General features: G+C 37.2%; 1 protein-coding gene across 1 annotated transcript in view; it reads left to right on the top strand.

The window, feature by feature from the left end:
* PLCL1 (phospholipase C like 1 (inactive)) overlaps positions 1–16,171 on the top strand; it is a 370,926-nt gene that overhangs the window by 316,251 nt on the left and 38,504 nt on the right. Inside the window, exon 5 of the mRNA XM_040228861.1 lies at positions 1,626–1,735. Within this exon, the coding sequence (XP_040084795.1) occupies positions 1,626–1,735 (110 nt within the window). The remainder of the gene's footprint in view (positions 1–1,625; positions 1,736–16,171) is intronic.

Raw genomic sequence — 16,171 nt, 5'->3', positions numbered from 1 at the left:
TTCACCTTCATCCATGCCCCTGTACTTTTCCTCTCTCTTGGATCCATGTTCTCCCTAATCTATACACACACTAGTGATTATGATAAGTAAGGTGTCACTAACAATTGCTTGATGTATATGCATATGATATACTAAACATATATGCTATGTTATTTAGTCCTCATAACAACTCTGCAAGGTAATCATCATTATGTCCAGTCTACAGATAAGGCATCTTAGATTCTGAGAGATTGAATGAATTATCCCAAATACCATATCAACATGTGGCAGAGGTGACCTTTGAAGCTGGACCAAAATTTGAAAATGGTGCTCTTCACTGCTGATCTGGAAGCTTAAATGTTTCTGTTGAAAGGAAGCATGAAAATAATAACAATACCAAATACTACATTATGTTCCTATGTACCAGGCATTACTTTGAGAGCTTTGTATTTGTAGACTTATTTAATCTTCACCCAATTCCATGAGGTCAGTACATTATTGCCATTGCACCGCTGAGGAGACTGAATGGCAGAGAGTTTCAGGGATTCATTCATGCTCACAGAGCTTGTCAGTGGTAGGACCAGGGGACAGATCTAGGCTCTGCAGCCATGCTTTTACTATGTATTGTGCTTGTGATGTTAACACCAGGCAAGTTAATGTGGTTTAGGCTGCATTAATACAAACCTAGTCAGTAGAACAAGGAAGTGGTGGTAAAACCCTACCTCATGTGGGCTACTTCAATCCTATTTTAAGTACAATGTTCCTGGATGTCATCCTTAAAGAGAGACATTATAATAAGCTGAAACATGTTAGAATGTTTAATCTGGGGAAGGGAAAGCTCTGGTAGACTTTAATCCAATATCTTCAAATATTTAAAGGACTGCACTGTGGAACAGAGGTTAGACCTTGTTGGTGAGTCTAGCTAGAACCAAGGGGTAGAAGTTTCAGGGAGAAAGACTGGCTTGATATCAATCATAGCTTTCCAGAGATGGAATGAGCTTACCAGAAAAAAGTGTGATTCCCAATTCTGAGGTGCTAAGACAAAGGCTAGAGAAACAGATGCTGGTGATGTTTTTCATAGTATTCAAGCTCAGGAGAATGGTTTAGCTGTAAATAACTAGGGCCATTCCCAAATCTGAAACATTTGGGTGTTTCCAGGAATGCTATTTTTTTTAAACCTTTTTAGTTTTACTCACCATTTACTAATTACCATTGTTATCTTTGTAGGCTCCAGGCCTACTGTCAAGCCATATGGATGGTTCATAAGAAAAAGTAAGATATGTGCATCCTTCACATATGGTAGCCATTCACACACTACACCATTTTATGTAAAAACCAGGCAGAAGACAGGCAAGATGGGTGCAACCTGCTGGAACAATTTGCTTCTTAACTTCTCATGTCTTTGTCTATGTATTCTTGCTGTTTAAAATTTAATTTAATCTAATGCCTTGATTATTTTTAGTTTTCCCTTAAGGATAGCCATTGGGTGGTGATGAACAGAATGAGAAGAGAATTCAATTTGGGGATTTATAAATTATGAGAGGACAGAAATGGGAAATTATATTTTTACTGATAATATTTTCACAATTAAATGCCTAAATTTCTGAAATCTATACAGAGAATTCTCTTATGTTCTCTTTTCAAAGGCATGGAGTTCCATGAGGAGCTTCATAATCTGGGGGCAAAAGAAGGCTTGAAAGGAAGAAAACTCAACAAAGCAACTGAGAGCTTTGCTTGGAACATTACAGTATTGAAGGTGAGTGAAGTACTCAGGTGCCCTTTTATCTTTATTTTTCTTTTCATTTCTCTAATTGGTCTTCTCATCAGTGGTTGAAAACAGTGGCTTAAAGTTTTTATTAAAGCTTTCTCTAATTAATTCATACTCTAAGTGATGGGGAGATGCATACACAGATTGATGCACTTTTGTCCATAGTAAGGCAATGAGTTTTGTGGTGGAGACAGAAGACAGCAAGACCTAATTCCACTACCTGGGGTGCATGTGTGTGTGTGCACGTGTTTTACTCATACGTCTACTCACGTCAGTATGGCTATTCTTGTTTGTGGAAGGAATAACATAAAATGTTACTGGAGAAGGATCCAACACAAGTTATTTGGGAAAGCCTTAAACTACAGATGATTTGGAGCCATTTAGGATTATTTTATTATAGGGACAGTCTCTATAAATACGTTTATTTTTGCAGAGTTGCTTTGAAAGTCAGCTTTTTGAGATTATGATTTGCTCTGCTGAAAATTAATTTTAGGACTTTGAAGTAACGATATCACTTTTCATATTTTGTTACATGAACGAAAAAATGATTTAGGCAGTTGGAATGATTTATTCTTAACATTGTGATGGAGAAAAACAGCTACAAGCAAAATTAATAATTACTGACATTTAAAGAACAGTTGTGAGCCAGGTACTGTTTTATAAAGTTTATATGAATTAACATTGTAATAGTTTCATTAGCTCAATACTGTTATTATTCTCATTTTACAAGTGAGAAAACCAAGGCATTGAAAACTTATGTCTATTACCCAAGATCACTCAACTAGTGAATGGTGGCAATGGAGTCTGAACTCAGGCAATATAGCTCCAGACCAGAGCCTGGTCTACAGAGAGATACTACATGTGTTTATGTGAACGTGCTAAGTGAATCATAATACGTTTCACAAATGCTTATTAAAAATTCAGCCCACAAATATTTGGTAAGCTCCTATTATGTATTGAGTTCTCTGCTGTGCACTGGGGACCTATGAAGAACAAACTCTATATAGACCCTAACTTCATGAGTTGACAGTCAGGGGGCAGGAGATGAGGTGGGGGAAATAGGCATCATTTGCTTAAGAGGCAGGAACTTTGGTATTACTATAAAGAGGAGCTTATTTTATAATACTTGAGTACAATGTGGCAGTAACAGCCCTGAAACATGCTTTCTGTTCATCATATATTTATGTGGGCTTGTTAATGTGCTGATTGCTGAGAAAAGAGCTATGGACACAGGTATCAAAAAGTAGTACCTGGGTCCCTAAGATTAGTGTACCAGGGAAGACAGACATATGACTAATAGCAGCCATTGGCTATTCAACATTTCATATGTGATTAAGCATTCGTGACTAAATAGTTTATATGTGTTTCCTCCTTTCCACTTTGCAACAGCTGTGTGACATTCAGCAACTCATGCTGACCCCCATATGACCTTCTCCATCTCACAGATGAGGAAATTGAGGCTCAGGGAGGTTTCAGTTTCTTCCCTTCAGCTGGTAGATGGCAGAGCTGAGATTTTAACTCACGTGCATGGTTCTTCCCACAACCTGTCCTCCTGTGTGCTGTGAGATTTCATCCATGGAGCTGAGTCCAAGCAGCCTAGTACAGGGTTGAGGGCACAGGCTCTGGGTATAGGCTGCCTAGAACTGTGAGGCTTTAGCCAAATTATGTAATCTCTCTGAGGGTGCTAACATTATTAATAATACCTCCGCCCTGGGTTTTGTGAGAATGAAATGGGTTAAAGTATACAAAATATCTAAGTCCCGGTGCATGAACTTGACACTATATAATACATCTCTACCTATACTATTATGTACAGATGTGCTATTACTTTTGCTAGGGTGAGGATGACTATTGGAATATAAGGCTTTTGGTTTTTATAATTTACAAAATCAATTAATTAAAAAAATTGAGATATAATTGTTAGTTTCTCTGTTAAGCCTCACTGTTTTCTGAGGTTTGTGTGTCTGGTTTAGTGACAGGAGCTGATTGCTAGATGTGTGCATGCTTAGTTGCTTTAGCTGTGTCTGAATCTTTGTCACTCTGTGGATGGTAGACTGCCAGTCCATTGGGTTCTTCAGGCAAGAATACTGGAGTGGGTTGCCTTGCCCTTCTCCAGGGGATCTTCCCCACCCAGGGATCAAACCCGGGTCTCCCGCATTGCAGACAGATTCTTTACTGTCTGAGCCACCAGGGAAACCCTTGATAGGCTAGATGAGGCCTATCAAATGCTGTACAAATCATTCTAAGAGAGCTGTTTTGAAATAGAATCAAACTTCTATTATTTTAGCTCATGTACCAGCTACTAGTATTTCAGCTTGAGCACTAGGAACTTAAACGAGGATAGTGAACTTTTCCAAACTTCTGACATTTCTTTGCCCTCCCCATTGTGTTTAGTGGACCTGTTAATCACTTACCCTTTCCTCAAGGCCTAAACAAATGACTTCCTTGAAATCTGACTTTTTAGTTGAGGGACAAAGAGTCCAGACATGTTTTTTGGAGACTGTGTACTCTACTGGTGACTTTCTGAGAAGAACCTCCTCTTTTTTATTTCTTGCATCTTGGGTCTGAAGTTCTTAGTTCCAGCTTTGTTCTCCAGTCTTCCTGTTGATTTTCCAAGCTCCTAAAAATGCTTTTCCTTAAGTTTACTAGAGTCAATTTTCATTGCTTACAGCTGGTTGAATTAGTAATAGCCACATTGCTAAGACACAATCACTAAAATAGTAGGATCTGTCAAAGCTCATCTAAAAATTCTGCATTTTTTACTGAAAAGTTTTCTGTACACATAGTTTTTATGAGTATTTCTTGATATCTAGGAGAAGGGAATGATTGAGTAATGTTTGTTGAATGTGTGGATTCAAGTAATTAAAATATTTAATTTCAATGGAATGTCCAATAAGTTAGAGAGGATCTGGGGAAAAACAAAGATATGTGCTCTCAGATAGATTGTGGGTTGGCAGCTTGGAGTGGTGTAAAGGGGCATCAATAAAGCAAATTGAGCTGAGACTAAAAACTAACTTCTTTAGTTTGTGTTTTATGCAACTCAATATTAATATGTGACAGAGAAGCTACAGAAAAATTTGTAGAAATGAAGATGAATAGCTTTACAATATAACAAACATGAATTACACTTACAGAGTCCAATTTTTCCAAGCTAGAAGTGAGGACTTAGAATCCAGCAAGGAGGCTGAACTCACGATGATCTGGAAGCATCCTTACATATGTTTTACTTTCATTCATATTCCCTGGTGGTTCAGACAGTAAAGCATCTGCCTATAAGGCGGGAGACCCAGGTTCAATCTCTGGGTCGGGAAGATCCCCTGGAGAAGGAAATGGGAACCCACTCCAGTACTCTTGCCTGGAGAATCCCATGGACGGAGGAGCTTGGTAGGTGCTAGTCCACGGGGTCGCAAAGAGTCGGACATGACTGAGCGACTTCACTTTCACTTTCTTTTTCACTTTCATATTTTAGTGGGGATTTGCTTAGTAAATTTCCTCATACTTTTGTCACATGCCATTAGGCAACTATTACAGTTATTTTCCTCCCTATCTTTCTTTCACTTCTGGGCATAAAATTGAACTCTCTAAATAGCTTCTGTCTTCATTTGGGATGATATGATGATGCAGGTCTTCATGACTCAGTCTGAAGTATCTTTTCCAGATAATCATTGGACTGAGATAGCTTTGTCTCATCCCACCCACACATGCCCACCATTCTTTCCGTATGTCTTTTCTGCATGCTGTCTTTCAGAAAAGAGTTCTGTTTGATTATTAGCATAATATTAAAATCTTACAGTGAAAGTCTTTCCTGTTCTTTTTGTCTTCCAGAAAGAGATTCTACAATGTCACTTGCACAGCCAGCTTATTGTCCTAAATAGTTTTCCTTTTTGGAAGGATTTGTTTATGAGAATTATGAAGGTTTCTTAGAAAGAGATAGGAATTTATACTACTCACAGATAAAACATAATGTATTATGAAGTGGAATTCATTAAAAATTTTGGACTCTACCCAAAATGATTTGATTTTTTAAGTACTAAAAGAACTTTATTGAAAGGTGGTCACACCTACAAAACTGAATTAGTAAGAACCTGAGAGTAACATTTTAGTGAGTTTCCCAATTATTTATTTTTCTGACTTGCCCTGTTTTTTTAAGGAAATAAATTCCATTATCTTTACATTTTTAGTAGTTTGATGAAAAAATCAGTTTTATCAGATTGGAGAAGTGTCAAGTAGAGATACATGAATATATTGAAATATAATTAGTAAACATTTTATTATAAAGGAAAAGTTATAAAGTATAGATCTCTAGAGTTTACAAATAAAACAGTTAAGAAGTAGCTGACTTATTACTTGTTCATGAATTTCATCACTTACTAGTTGAATGCCATGTTTCAAATAGATTATGAATAAATGATTACTTCATCAATGAGCACTTCTATTACTTGATACATATCCATACTTTCCTTAGATAGACTTTCAGTTTATAATTTAAAGCTTTACATTGTATATCATAAAAAACTGAGTCTCTTTTATAGATTAATGTCCAGTAGATATGACTAATCTTTTTTCCACTTAACTTTTTGGTTTTCTGTCACTGCTTAAGCTTTGCTCCTTCTGTTTTTATCTTGATAACATTTTAATTGTCTTTGGGAAGAGCAGAGGCTTAAACTTCTCACCTTACCTCTCCTTGAGTACTCGGGTCTCCAAATTTTAGGCTTTCAATCTCTGGGAAATTTTGCTACATAAGGGAAATTGCATGAATGTCACTAATATGCTTTCTAATAGAGCACATTTGAAGTCTTTGCTCATTGTTCAGAGACAGGAAAAGAAGGGAAACAGGATGATGGGTTAATGGGAAAAGTATGAGAAGAGGCATCCATCTGTGAAAGACTGAGTGGCAGAAGGAATGGGGTCACCCTCAATGGAATTACCATAGATCCTTTAAATCTTTCTCTGAGATCTTGTGTGTTGAGGGAATCCAACCAGGCTCTATTGGCAGCCATAGTTATTGTGCCCCTGGGTGCTGCTCTGAGGTTATATAGAGAAAGAACATATCCAGGGTCCTCCATGTTGTCCGTTGAGAAATTCTCTAATGGTGTTCTGTCAGCTGCTGGCTGTGTTTGTAATAGAGGCTTGAGAAAGGCTAGGTTTCCTCCTGAGCCAACTCATTCAGAAAAGAACAGCTATTTATGAAGTCTAGAAAGAGACCTCCACTGATAACAATGCATTAATAATGCACTATTCTTCATATTGATATTACCATCAATTATTAAGAAATATAAAGTGGGCAAGAGTACAGACTCGAACCAGATCCTTTCTAGCTGTGTCGTCTTGGGAAAATTTCCTTTTGTCTCTAGGCTTCTGAATCAATTGGAATATACCAGATTGTATGATGATAACAAAAATGAAAATCTCAGTGGCTTAAAAAACAATAGCTTATTTCTTGCTCACACTGTTTGTCCACCAGGGTCAGCAAGGGTCACTTAGAAACTCAGGCTAATGGAGTCGGGGGGGGCTCTACCTCAACTAATCCATCTGTAATTTTAGAGGTAGGAAAGCACAAATTGGTTTTAAAATTTTGTGCCGAGTAGTTTAAATGTTTACATGTCCCTTCTATTTAAATTTGACTGGCCAAAGAAAGTCAGATGGTCATATCTGACTTCAGGGAGTTGGGAAAGTGTATATACATATATATATATATACTTCCTTGAGGAAGGTGGGGGGGAATTGGTAAATATAATCTACCAGTGACAGGTTCCTCAGCCATATTTACCTCATAGGGCCATGAGGACTAAATGAATTAATGTATATATAACGCAATATCTGAGATATAAAAATGCTAAGTTTGAAAACATTCAGTGCTTACAGTGAGCAGTTAAGTGATTGTCATAAAATAAGTAATTTTAAAGGTCACTCTGTAAAGTTATTATTATTACACTCCTTTTTACAGTAGGAGAAGTGAGACTTGAGAGGTTAAGTAACCTTCCTTTGGACATATAGGTAGTGAGTGATGGAGTAGGGATCTAATTTCAAAGTGCATGCTGTCAACCCATTATGCTAGGCTGCCAGACAATACATAGCCCCATAATATTGATGGCTTGTATAAACTGAATACTTTATGTATATCAGATATTTTACTAAGAGCTTTATTATCTTCTTCCAAGAAAATGAGTGTCCTGTTCAGCTGACATGAAATTCTAGATACCTTGACAATGTATTCCTACTATTCAGAGTGGTACGTTGAGATAGTGTAGCTTGGCACCACCAGTTCTCCTTGTTCTGACATTCCATTCACCAAGCAACTCTGTTCTCAACTTAGCTTCCCAAGTATACTTTTCTAGTGGAGATGGAATAAGTTGATTCAGTGACATAACTAGTCCCATCTGCCTGGCTGTCTCTGTGTATATGAGTCAGTTAACTTCCTTTTTCTTTTTTTTTAAAATCAGTCCATATCTGATGAGCTTGGTCAGCATGAATCAGCAACCCAGGGCCTGGCCACTGCTGAGTGATTGGATGCAGCTGAGCCCCTGGACAGATACCATTGAGATTAAGAAAGCAAAACAAAATAACAACAAAAATGAAGCTGGACCCTAGACCCACCCTGAGAATCCAGCCAGCGCCCTGTTTCTCTTTACTCTTCATGGGCTTTTAGTTTAGCCGTTGCCATCTCCACATCCTGAGACAGAGGAAGCTTAAGAGCCATGCCTCCAGCAGAAACTGCAGAGACCATACTCCCGTTCATATTTCTTCCTTCCCCCACAGCTTCAGTTCTGCCTTTCATATCCTCTTTCTTTTATCATTTGAGCTGTTAGATCAGAAATTTTGGAATATTTTCCCTTTGAATAATAAACCTGAGTTGATTTAGAAATGAGGTAAAGTCCCTATAGGTAAATTCCTCAGGCTTCACTAAGAGGAAGGGAGCCTTCTGTGAGGCGAAGTTGAGGAGCCTCTGAGTCATCGATTTGGAGAAGCAAGGTTCCAGGGGTTTAAGCAAAGCTTTAAATTGTTACATGTAAGAAAAATACTTTCCAGTAATACATACAAAATAACAAACTCTTGGGCTGTGAATTCCTGTCTGTGTTATCTTAGAATTATCTAAGAGTTTAACATATAGAAAGTTGGACTATGAGTCTAGAAATCTGTAACTAATTAATATAATTTAAAAAATTATTTTATCTTCTCTGGGGCTAGATTTCCTCAATTAAAAATAGGATCAGACTTTATGATAGCTGGAATCCTTACAGGTCTTTACATTTTTTGATTATATGTTATTTTCAATTTTTTTCTGTGACTTAACTACATTATGTCACTTAAATACATAGATCCCTTTGTCACTAAACTTATCAATAGCATGTATCTCTCTGTTATGTCTTACTCCGCCCACCTTTTGTTAAAACCTGTGACACTATAAACCCAAATTATACTCAGTTTCTATCCTTACTTCCCACAGTCTTCCATTGTGATTGCTTGTTGCTCAAAAGCCAATAATTTGAGAGGCAAGTGTCAGTGAAAAGGAAAGGTGCTTTAATCAGAAAAGCCAGCATTCTGGGGAGAAGGTGGGCCCATGTCCTGAGACCAGAGATTCCTCTGGGCCATGGCAGTTTTTAAAGGCAAAAATAGATGGGAGAAGAATCTCAGTGAATCATTGAAACTGGAGGTTGGGTCATCATTCTCCATTGTGTGCAGACTGACTGACTCTTCAAATGTTATCTTGGCTGAGTGATCTGCCTGCAGGATTGCTTAACAGGACTACTAGGGGTCCAGAGCTAACCACTCTAACTACTTAATTCTTCATTCTTCTTTTTATCTACGAAAAGGGTCAACAGGTTAGGCAGGGGATGTTATGCATTCAGGAAAGCATAAGTCAGGAGCTGGTTTCAACTGCTTAATGATTTCATTCCTATAATTAGCTTCTATTACATTTAGAAGGGAAAAGAAATGGGCAAACAGGAAAGGGGCAAAAGAGCTACTTTTTAACTCCCCACCTTCAAACTTCATTTCATTTCTGTGGGATTGGGGTGAAGGTCCAGCTATTGTAACTTCTTTGACATAGGATGATGTATTCTCCAAATGAAAGGTGTCAACATGGGTTTGAGCATCTCTTTGCTGACAGTTTGTTTGCCTGCTTACATATACAGGTGGAACAAGCTACGATTTTTTTGATGCCCACAAAGATATAGGTTATTATGAGCAATAATGTTAATTCTATTCTCTTGAGGCTGGTTCTTGGAATTGTGCTAGCCATAGACTCAGTATTGCTCAAGATGGAGCAGCTTATGTCATGCCCTCTGGTGGAAGTTACAGTATCTGTAAAACAAGTCAGGAATGTGCATCAGACACCAAGTCCATGACTCCATTATCCTAATCACTAACTGCTCACACCTGCTATTTTGTGACTCTGGGAGCCTGGGAGACTTCAGCTTTTCTACCACCAAGAGGCAGGAGACATAGTGGGGCTTCTGTACTTGGTGGTGGTGGGGAGCCTGCAGGGTTCTACTTGTTTCCACAATTGCTATTGTCTCCTTTCCTGACCACTTTTCCAAATAAGATGGTCTCTACCTACCATCTTCCTAGGAATTTTTTTTCTGATTTTTTTTTATTGTGGTAAAATACATAAAACATAAAATTTGCCATCTTAACCATTTTAAGTTCATGGTACTAAATATATTAATAATGTTGTACAACCGTCACCACCATCCATCTTCAGAACTCTCCTCATCTTGTAAAGCTGACACTCTGTACTCATTAAACTATAACTCCCCATTCGCCCCTCCCCTAGCCCCTGGAATCCACCATTTTACTGTCTGTATGATTTTTGACTATTTGAAGTATATAAGTTCAATAGTGTAGTACTTGTCTTTTTTTTGACTGTCTCACTTCACTTAGTGTAATGTCTTGAATGTTCATCCATGTTGTGATATATGTCAGAATTCCCTTCCTTTTTAAGACTGAATAATATTACTTTGTACACATATTTTGCTTCTCCATTCATCTGTTGACAAGCACTTGGACACTTCTACATTTTAGCTTTTGTAAGTAATGCTGCTATGAATGTAGGTGTACAAATATCTCTTTGAGGCTCTGATTGCTGAAGAATTGATGCTTTTGAACTGTGGTGTTGGAGAAGACTCTTGAGAGTCCCTTGGACTGCAAGGAGATCCAACCAGTCCATCCTAAAGGAGATCAGTCCTGGGTGTTCATTGGAAGGACTGATGCTAAAGCTGAAACTCCAGTACTTTGGCCACCTGATGAGAAGAGCTGACTCATTTGAAAAGACCTTGATGCTGAGAAAGACTGAGGGCAGGAGGAGAAGGGGCCGACAGAGGATGAGATGGTTGGATGGCATCAGTGACTCGATGGACATGGGTTTGGGTGGACTCCTGGAGTTGGTGATGGACAGGGAGGCCTGGCGTGCTGAGTTTCATGGGGTTGCAAGGAGTCTGACATGACTGAGTGACTGAACTGAACTGTAATACTTACAGATATATACCCAGAAGTGAAGTTGTTGGAACATGTGGTAATTCTATGTTGAATTTTTTTGAGGAACCACCATAATGTTTTTCACATCAGTGGTCCCATTTTATGTTCCTATGAACAGTGCACAAGAGTTTCAATTTCTCCACATTCTCACCAACAATTATTTTCTGGTTTTTTGATAGTGGCCATGCTAAAGGGTATGAGGTGGTATCTCACTGTAGTTTAGATCTGCATTTCTCTCATGATTAGTGATATTAAACATCTTTTCAAGTGCTTATTGGCCATTTGTATATCTTCTTTGGAGAAATGTCTGTTCAAGTTCTTTGCCCATTTTTGAATTGGGTTATTTGGGGGTTTTGTTGTTGAATTTTATAATTTCTCTATATATTCTGGATATTAATCCTTTACCAGATATATGATTGGCAAATATTTTATCTTGTTCTGTGGTTTGCCTTTTTACTCTAATGATACTGTCTTTTGATGCACAAAGTTTAAAGTTTTCATGAAGCCTAATTTGTCTGTTTTTTTTCTTTTGTTGCCTGAGCCTTTGGTGTCTTATCTAAGAAATTGTCACTAAATCCAATGTCATGAAGTTTTGCCCTATGTTATCGTGTATGAAGTTTTAGATCTTTGGTCTATTTTGAGTCAATTGTTATATATTTTATTAGGTAAGGATCCAACTTCATTCTTTCACTTGTAGATATCCAGTTTTCTCGGCACCATTTGTTGAAAAGACTGTTCTTTCCCCATAGAATGGTCTAGGAACCCTTGTCAAAAATCATTTGACCATATTTATATAACAGTTTGTTTCTGGGTTATCTATTTTATTAATATTCCATTCAGCTTGATGTATCTAAGTGTATGCTGGTATCATACTTTTTTGATTACTGTAGCTATGTAAGTTTAAAATCATGAAGCATCTTCCAGCTTTGTTCTTCTGTTTTTTCAAGATTGTTTTGACTATTCAGGGTCTCTTGGGATTCCAAGTGAATTTTAGGATGGGTTTTTCTATTTCTGCAAAAATATCATGGGGATTTTGATAGGGTTTGCACTGGATATATAAATTGCTTTTGGTAATATTGGCATTATTGCCTTCCTGTTGTAAATTTTTGCAAACAGAGTGATATTTTATTCTTTCTTTTGTTCTTCAAGGCCTCCCAGAAGTGAAATACTCAAAAAACTGTATAGAAGTTCTGATAATTAAATTCAGTTTATAATGCACAAAAGTTCTTCTACTCTAGAAATACAGATTATAGTCTGTTAAACTCTGTAGATTAAGTGCTCTATAGTAAAAAGAAAATTGTACAGAGTGGACCATATAAGTAGTCACTGCTTAAGATATTGTCATCTGTTCACCTACCTAGCCAGCTATCTACTAAAAGACTTACCTACCAACCTAAAGAATTTCCTATATTTTTAGGTTAAGTGTGTCTTATAGCTAGTGGACAGAGTGTTGTTTGTTGACCTAGTATATATCTTCTCTGCTGCTGCTGCTAAGTTGCTTCAGTTGTGTCCGACTCTATACGACCCCATAGACGGCAGCCCACCAGGCTCCCCCATCCCTGGGATTCTCCAGGCAAGAACACTGGAGTGGGTTGCCATTTCCTTCTCCAATGCATGAAAGTGAAAAAGTCAAAGTGAAGTTGCTAATGTCATGTCCAACTCTTAGTGACCCCATGGACTGCAGCCTACCAGGCTCCTCCGTCCATGGGATTTTCCAGGCAAGAGTACTAGGTTACATTTATTTTAAAATGTATTTTCATTCTTTGACCTACTAAATGTTTTAAAAATAATATTTGAATTTTGGTGAACAATTATGGTACTTGTCATGCCAGAAATGTTTGGTAACTGAAATTGGGAAAAGCAAAACAGTGATGATACCAAAATTGAGGATGTGATCCTAGTGGCAGCTGGTTTAGTCTCGCTCAATCTAGCAAGCTTAGACTCACCTGTAATATCAGCCAGCTGCCTTACATTGCATGTCATTTATCACCAGGAAGAAGGTGGCAAGTGAGAGAGAACAGAGAAGAATTAGAAAAACAACTCTGGTCTCATGTGTCAGTACCATTCATTATCTTTGCACACAAAAGAAAATATTAGGCCTTATGAAGTAAAGAGTATACATTTAGTAGGCATAGCATCCATTCCAGAGTTTTATAAGCTGTTTGATGTATTTATACTCAGACTAGGTGTTTGAAAGGGTACTCCTAAACATATTTTTAGAACCTTGTTATTGGTTTGACTTAGTATAGAATAAATATCGCTCCATCTCAAGAAGTTGATTTAACTTATTTGCACTTTAACATTTATAAATAAGAAGGTGCACAACATAAGAGAGGTCTCTAAACCACAAATTAGCAAATAATAATTTTTTTTTTTTTTTTTTGCAAAACCACATTCATCCATTCAGTAAATACTTATAAGCCCCACGTTGGGTTCTAGGCTCCATGCCTAAGAATGTACTGGTGAATATAAACATGGTCTCATGGGGCTGACACTCTAGTGGGAGAGGTAGTTACTAATAATCACACACTGTATTAAATTTGTCTCTGTGATGAATGCTGTGAAAGAGAAGTATGAGAATGTTCAGTGGGATTTGATCTAATGAGAGGTCAGGAAAGTCTTCCTTGAGGAGGTACCAGTTGATCAGAGAGCAAATATTTTAGCCTTTTATTGATTTCAAAACCCTGCCTTGTATCTTGATACTTGAGTATGGTTGCCAAAACAATCTGAAAATAATGGTGAAAAGAAAACAAATCAAAATAAAGATGTGCTAGACATCCTCATCTTGGTCTGGGGAGTTCTAAAATGTCTGCCTTGCTCATTTAATTACCACCATTAGCATTATAGATAATTTGTTATTATATTGGATCCAGTCATGAGTCATATTGTTAATTACATGTGAATTTAATAATCTGTCTTCTAAAAAATCTGTAGCAACATTCTCTGTCCATATGCATCCATAAAATTCATTTGACAGCTTGTAGTTGTAGAGAAGGATGCTAAAAGTTTTGCTTTGGAGTGATTTCTGTGATTTAAAGCTGAAAAAATGCAGAGAGAGAATTATAGGATATACAATATGAACTGTATTAGTGTTAGAAAAAGTAAATTCTTTTTTTAAAAGAGTATAATTAATGCATGTATAAAAATAAAAATGTCACAAATCTAAAGTGTTATTCCAAATAGACCTCGTCCAACAACATAGGATGGTTCAGATGGAATGTTAATACTTCTTAGCAATAAGCAGGCTGGTTACATGGTATCCAGGTTTCTGCCTAGGGTGGCTGCATCCCAGCTGTGCTGCCCAGGAGTTTAGAAGAGATAAAAGCCAGGCTGTTGACATGATGATGGAAGCATAGACTACTTTACTTTATCTTCAGTAGAACTAGGTACATTTGCTTTTTCAGATGAAAACAGCATTTTATAATGGTCTTGAGTAATTCAAAAGGGGCAGAGTCTAAATGAATAGACACATGATAGACTAGAGGACCTGGCTGTAACTTGTGAGGTTATGGAAGGTCTTGCTTTTCTTGCAAGAAAACTTTCTTTAGAGAAAATATGTCTCTTACACAGAGTCTTAGTATAAGGTAAGTTTAATGCCCTTACTTTGTTAACTGTTTTCTTCAATGATATGTGGAAACAAAATATTGATAGCAAAAGTGTTTTGTTCTAATTTCTTATAGCCTTTTTAGGTTTCTCAGACACAGGCTCCTCTTCTTTCCTTGTTCTCTAAGGAGAAAATGGGATCTGTCTATCTATCTAACTTTCTTATTCTTAACACAAATCAGAGCAACCTGAGCTCACTACTCTGAATGTGTATGTAAGTGTGGTGTGTACACTGTCACATAAAAACAAACCCATATTTAGGTAAAGTAAGATTTTATTCAAAAGAGTTATTGCATTGTAGGGAAGGGGACCATTGCAATAAATAAGGAGAATGATCCTTTCATAAAATCTGTTACCTTCTTACAGGTCAAGTAGAGACAATTTTTCTTTTACTAGAAGGATCTTTTACTACAAGGCTAGAAGAGCCAGGTATGGGGAGCAGGTGTCTGGGTGGTATGACACTGTGAGGCCATGAAGGGGCTGAATGCTGGCTCAGGCTGGGGACTGGTCAGAGTTCAGGTCTTGAAGGAAGAAGAGAAGCTTAAGTTTGGCTGAGTCAACAGTCCAGCTAATCATTTCTGAAAGGTAACTTGGAGTGTCTCTGTCCAGAACCGGTTAACGAGGAGGGCACCTGTGAGTCTTATCTAGGTCATATGGTGAAGGGTGGCTCTTGACTGTGAGCTATTTCCTGGAATGCAAAAAGCTGAGGTTTCCTAAACATCCCTGTCTTCCAGGAGCACAGGGCTTAGGTAAAATTTAGCATTGTCAACATACACACATACATATATAAATATGAATGCAAGCAATGTTATATATGTGTGTGCATATATATATGTCTATACGTGTGTATATGTATACGTGTGTGTATACATATGTAAATATAATTGTTTAAAGAACATTTTAAGAATAATAAAGTTAGATGTTACTCTTTTAAAACCATATTGAAAAGATCATAATTTTCCTCAGTCCGGAAGTGTTTATCTTCCAGTTTAGTTAGAGTTTTCTTATTTTAAGTTGATCCATTGTGCTCAAATACACAGTGTGTATGAGATTACATATTCATGGTAACAGACCAGGGTTGGAGGTGGGGGGATTTTTTTTCTCCTTTATTTCCTGCTTCTTGTAGGGTGTTTTAGTGTTGTTAATCACTCCCCATATATCAGTGATACTTCAAGCATCTGTAATAAGAGAAAGTACCTATTCACTAATGCAGAATAAGTAGGAACTGAATTTCCCATTTAAAGAAAAATCTATGGCTTTATGAGAAGATTAATTATAGATATTTTGAAAAAGAAATCTCTTTGGATTTTTAAAAGTAAGTTTCGTTTATTTAGGTTCATAAAA

The sequence above is a fragment of the Oryx dammah genome, unplaced genomic scaffold (assembly GCF_014754425.2).
Source record: "Oryx dammah isolate SB20612 unplaced genomic scaffold, SCBI_Odam_1.1 HiC_scaffold_27, whole genome shotgun sequence".
Classification (NCBI taxonomy): domain Eukaryota; kingdom Metazoa; phylum Chordata; class Mammalia; order Artiodactyla; family Bovidae; genus Oryx; species Oryx dammah.
The sequence above is the reverse complement of the archived record's forward strand: the minus strand, read 5'-3'. Positions and strand labels throughout refer to the sequence as shown.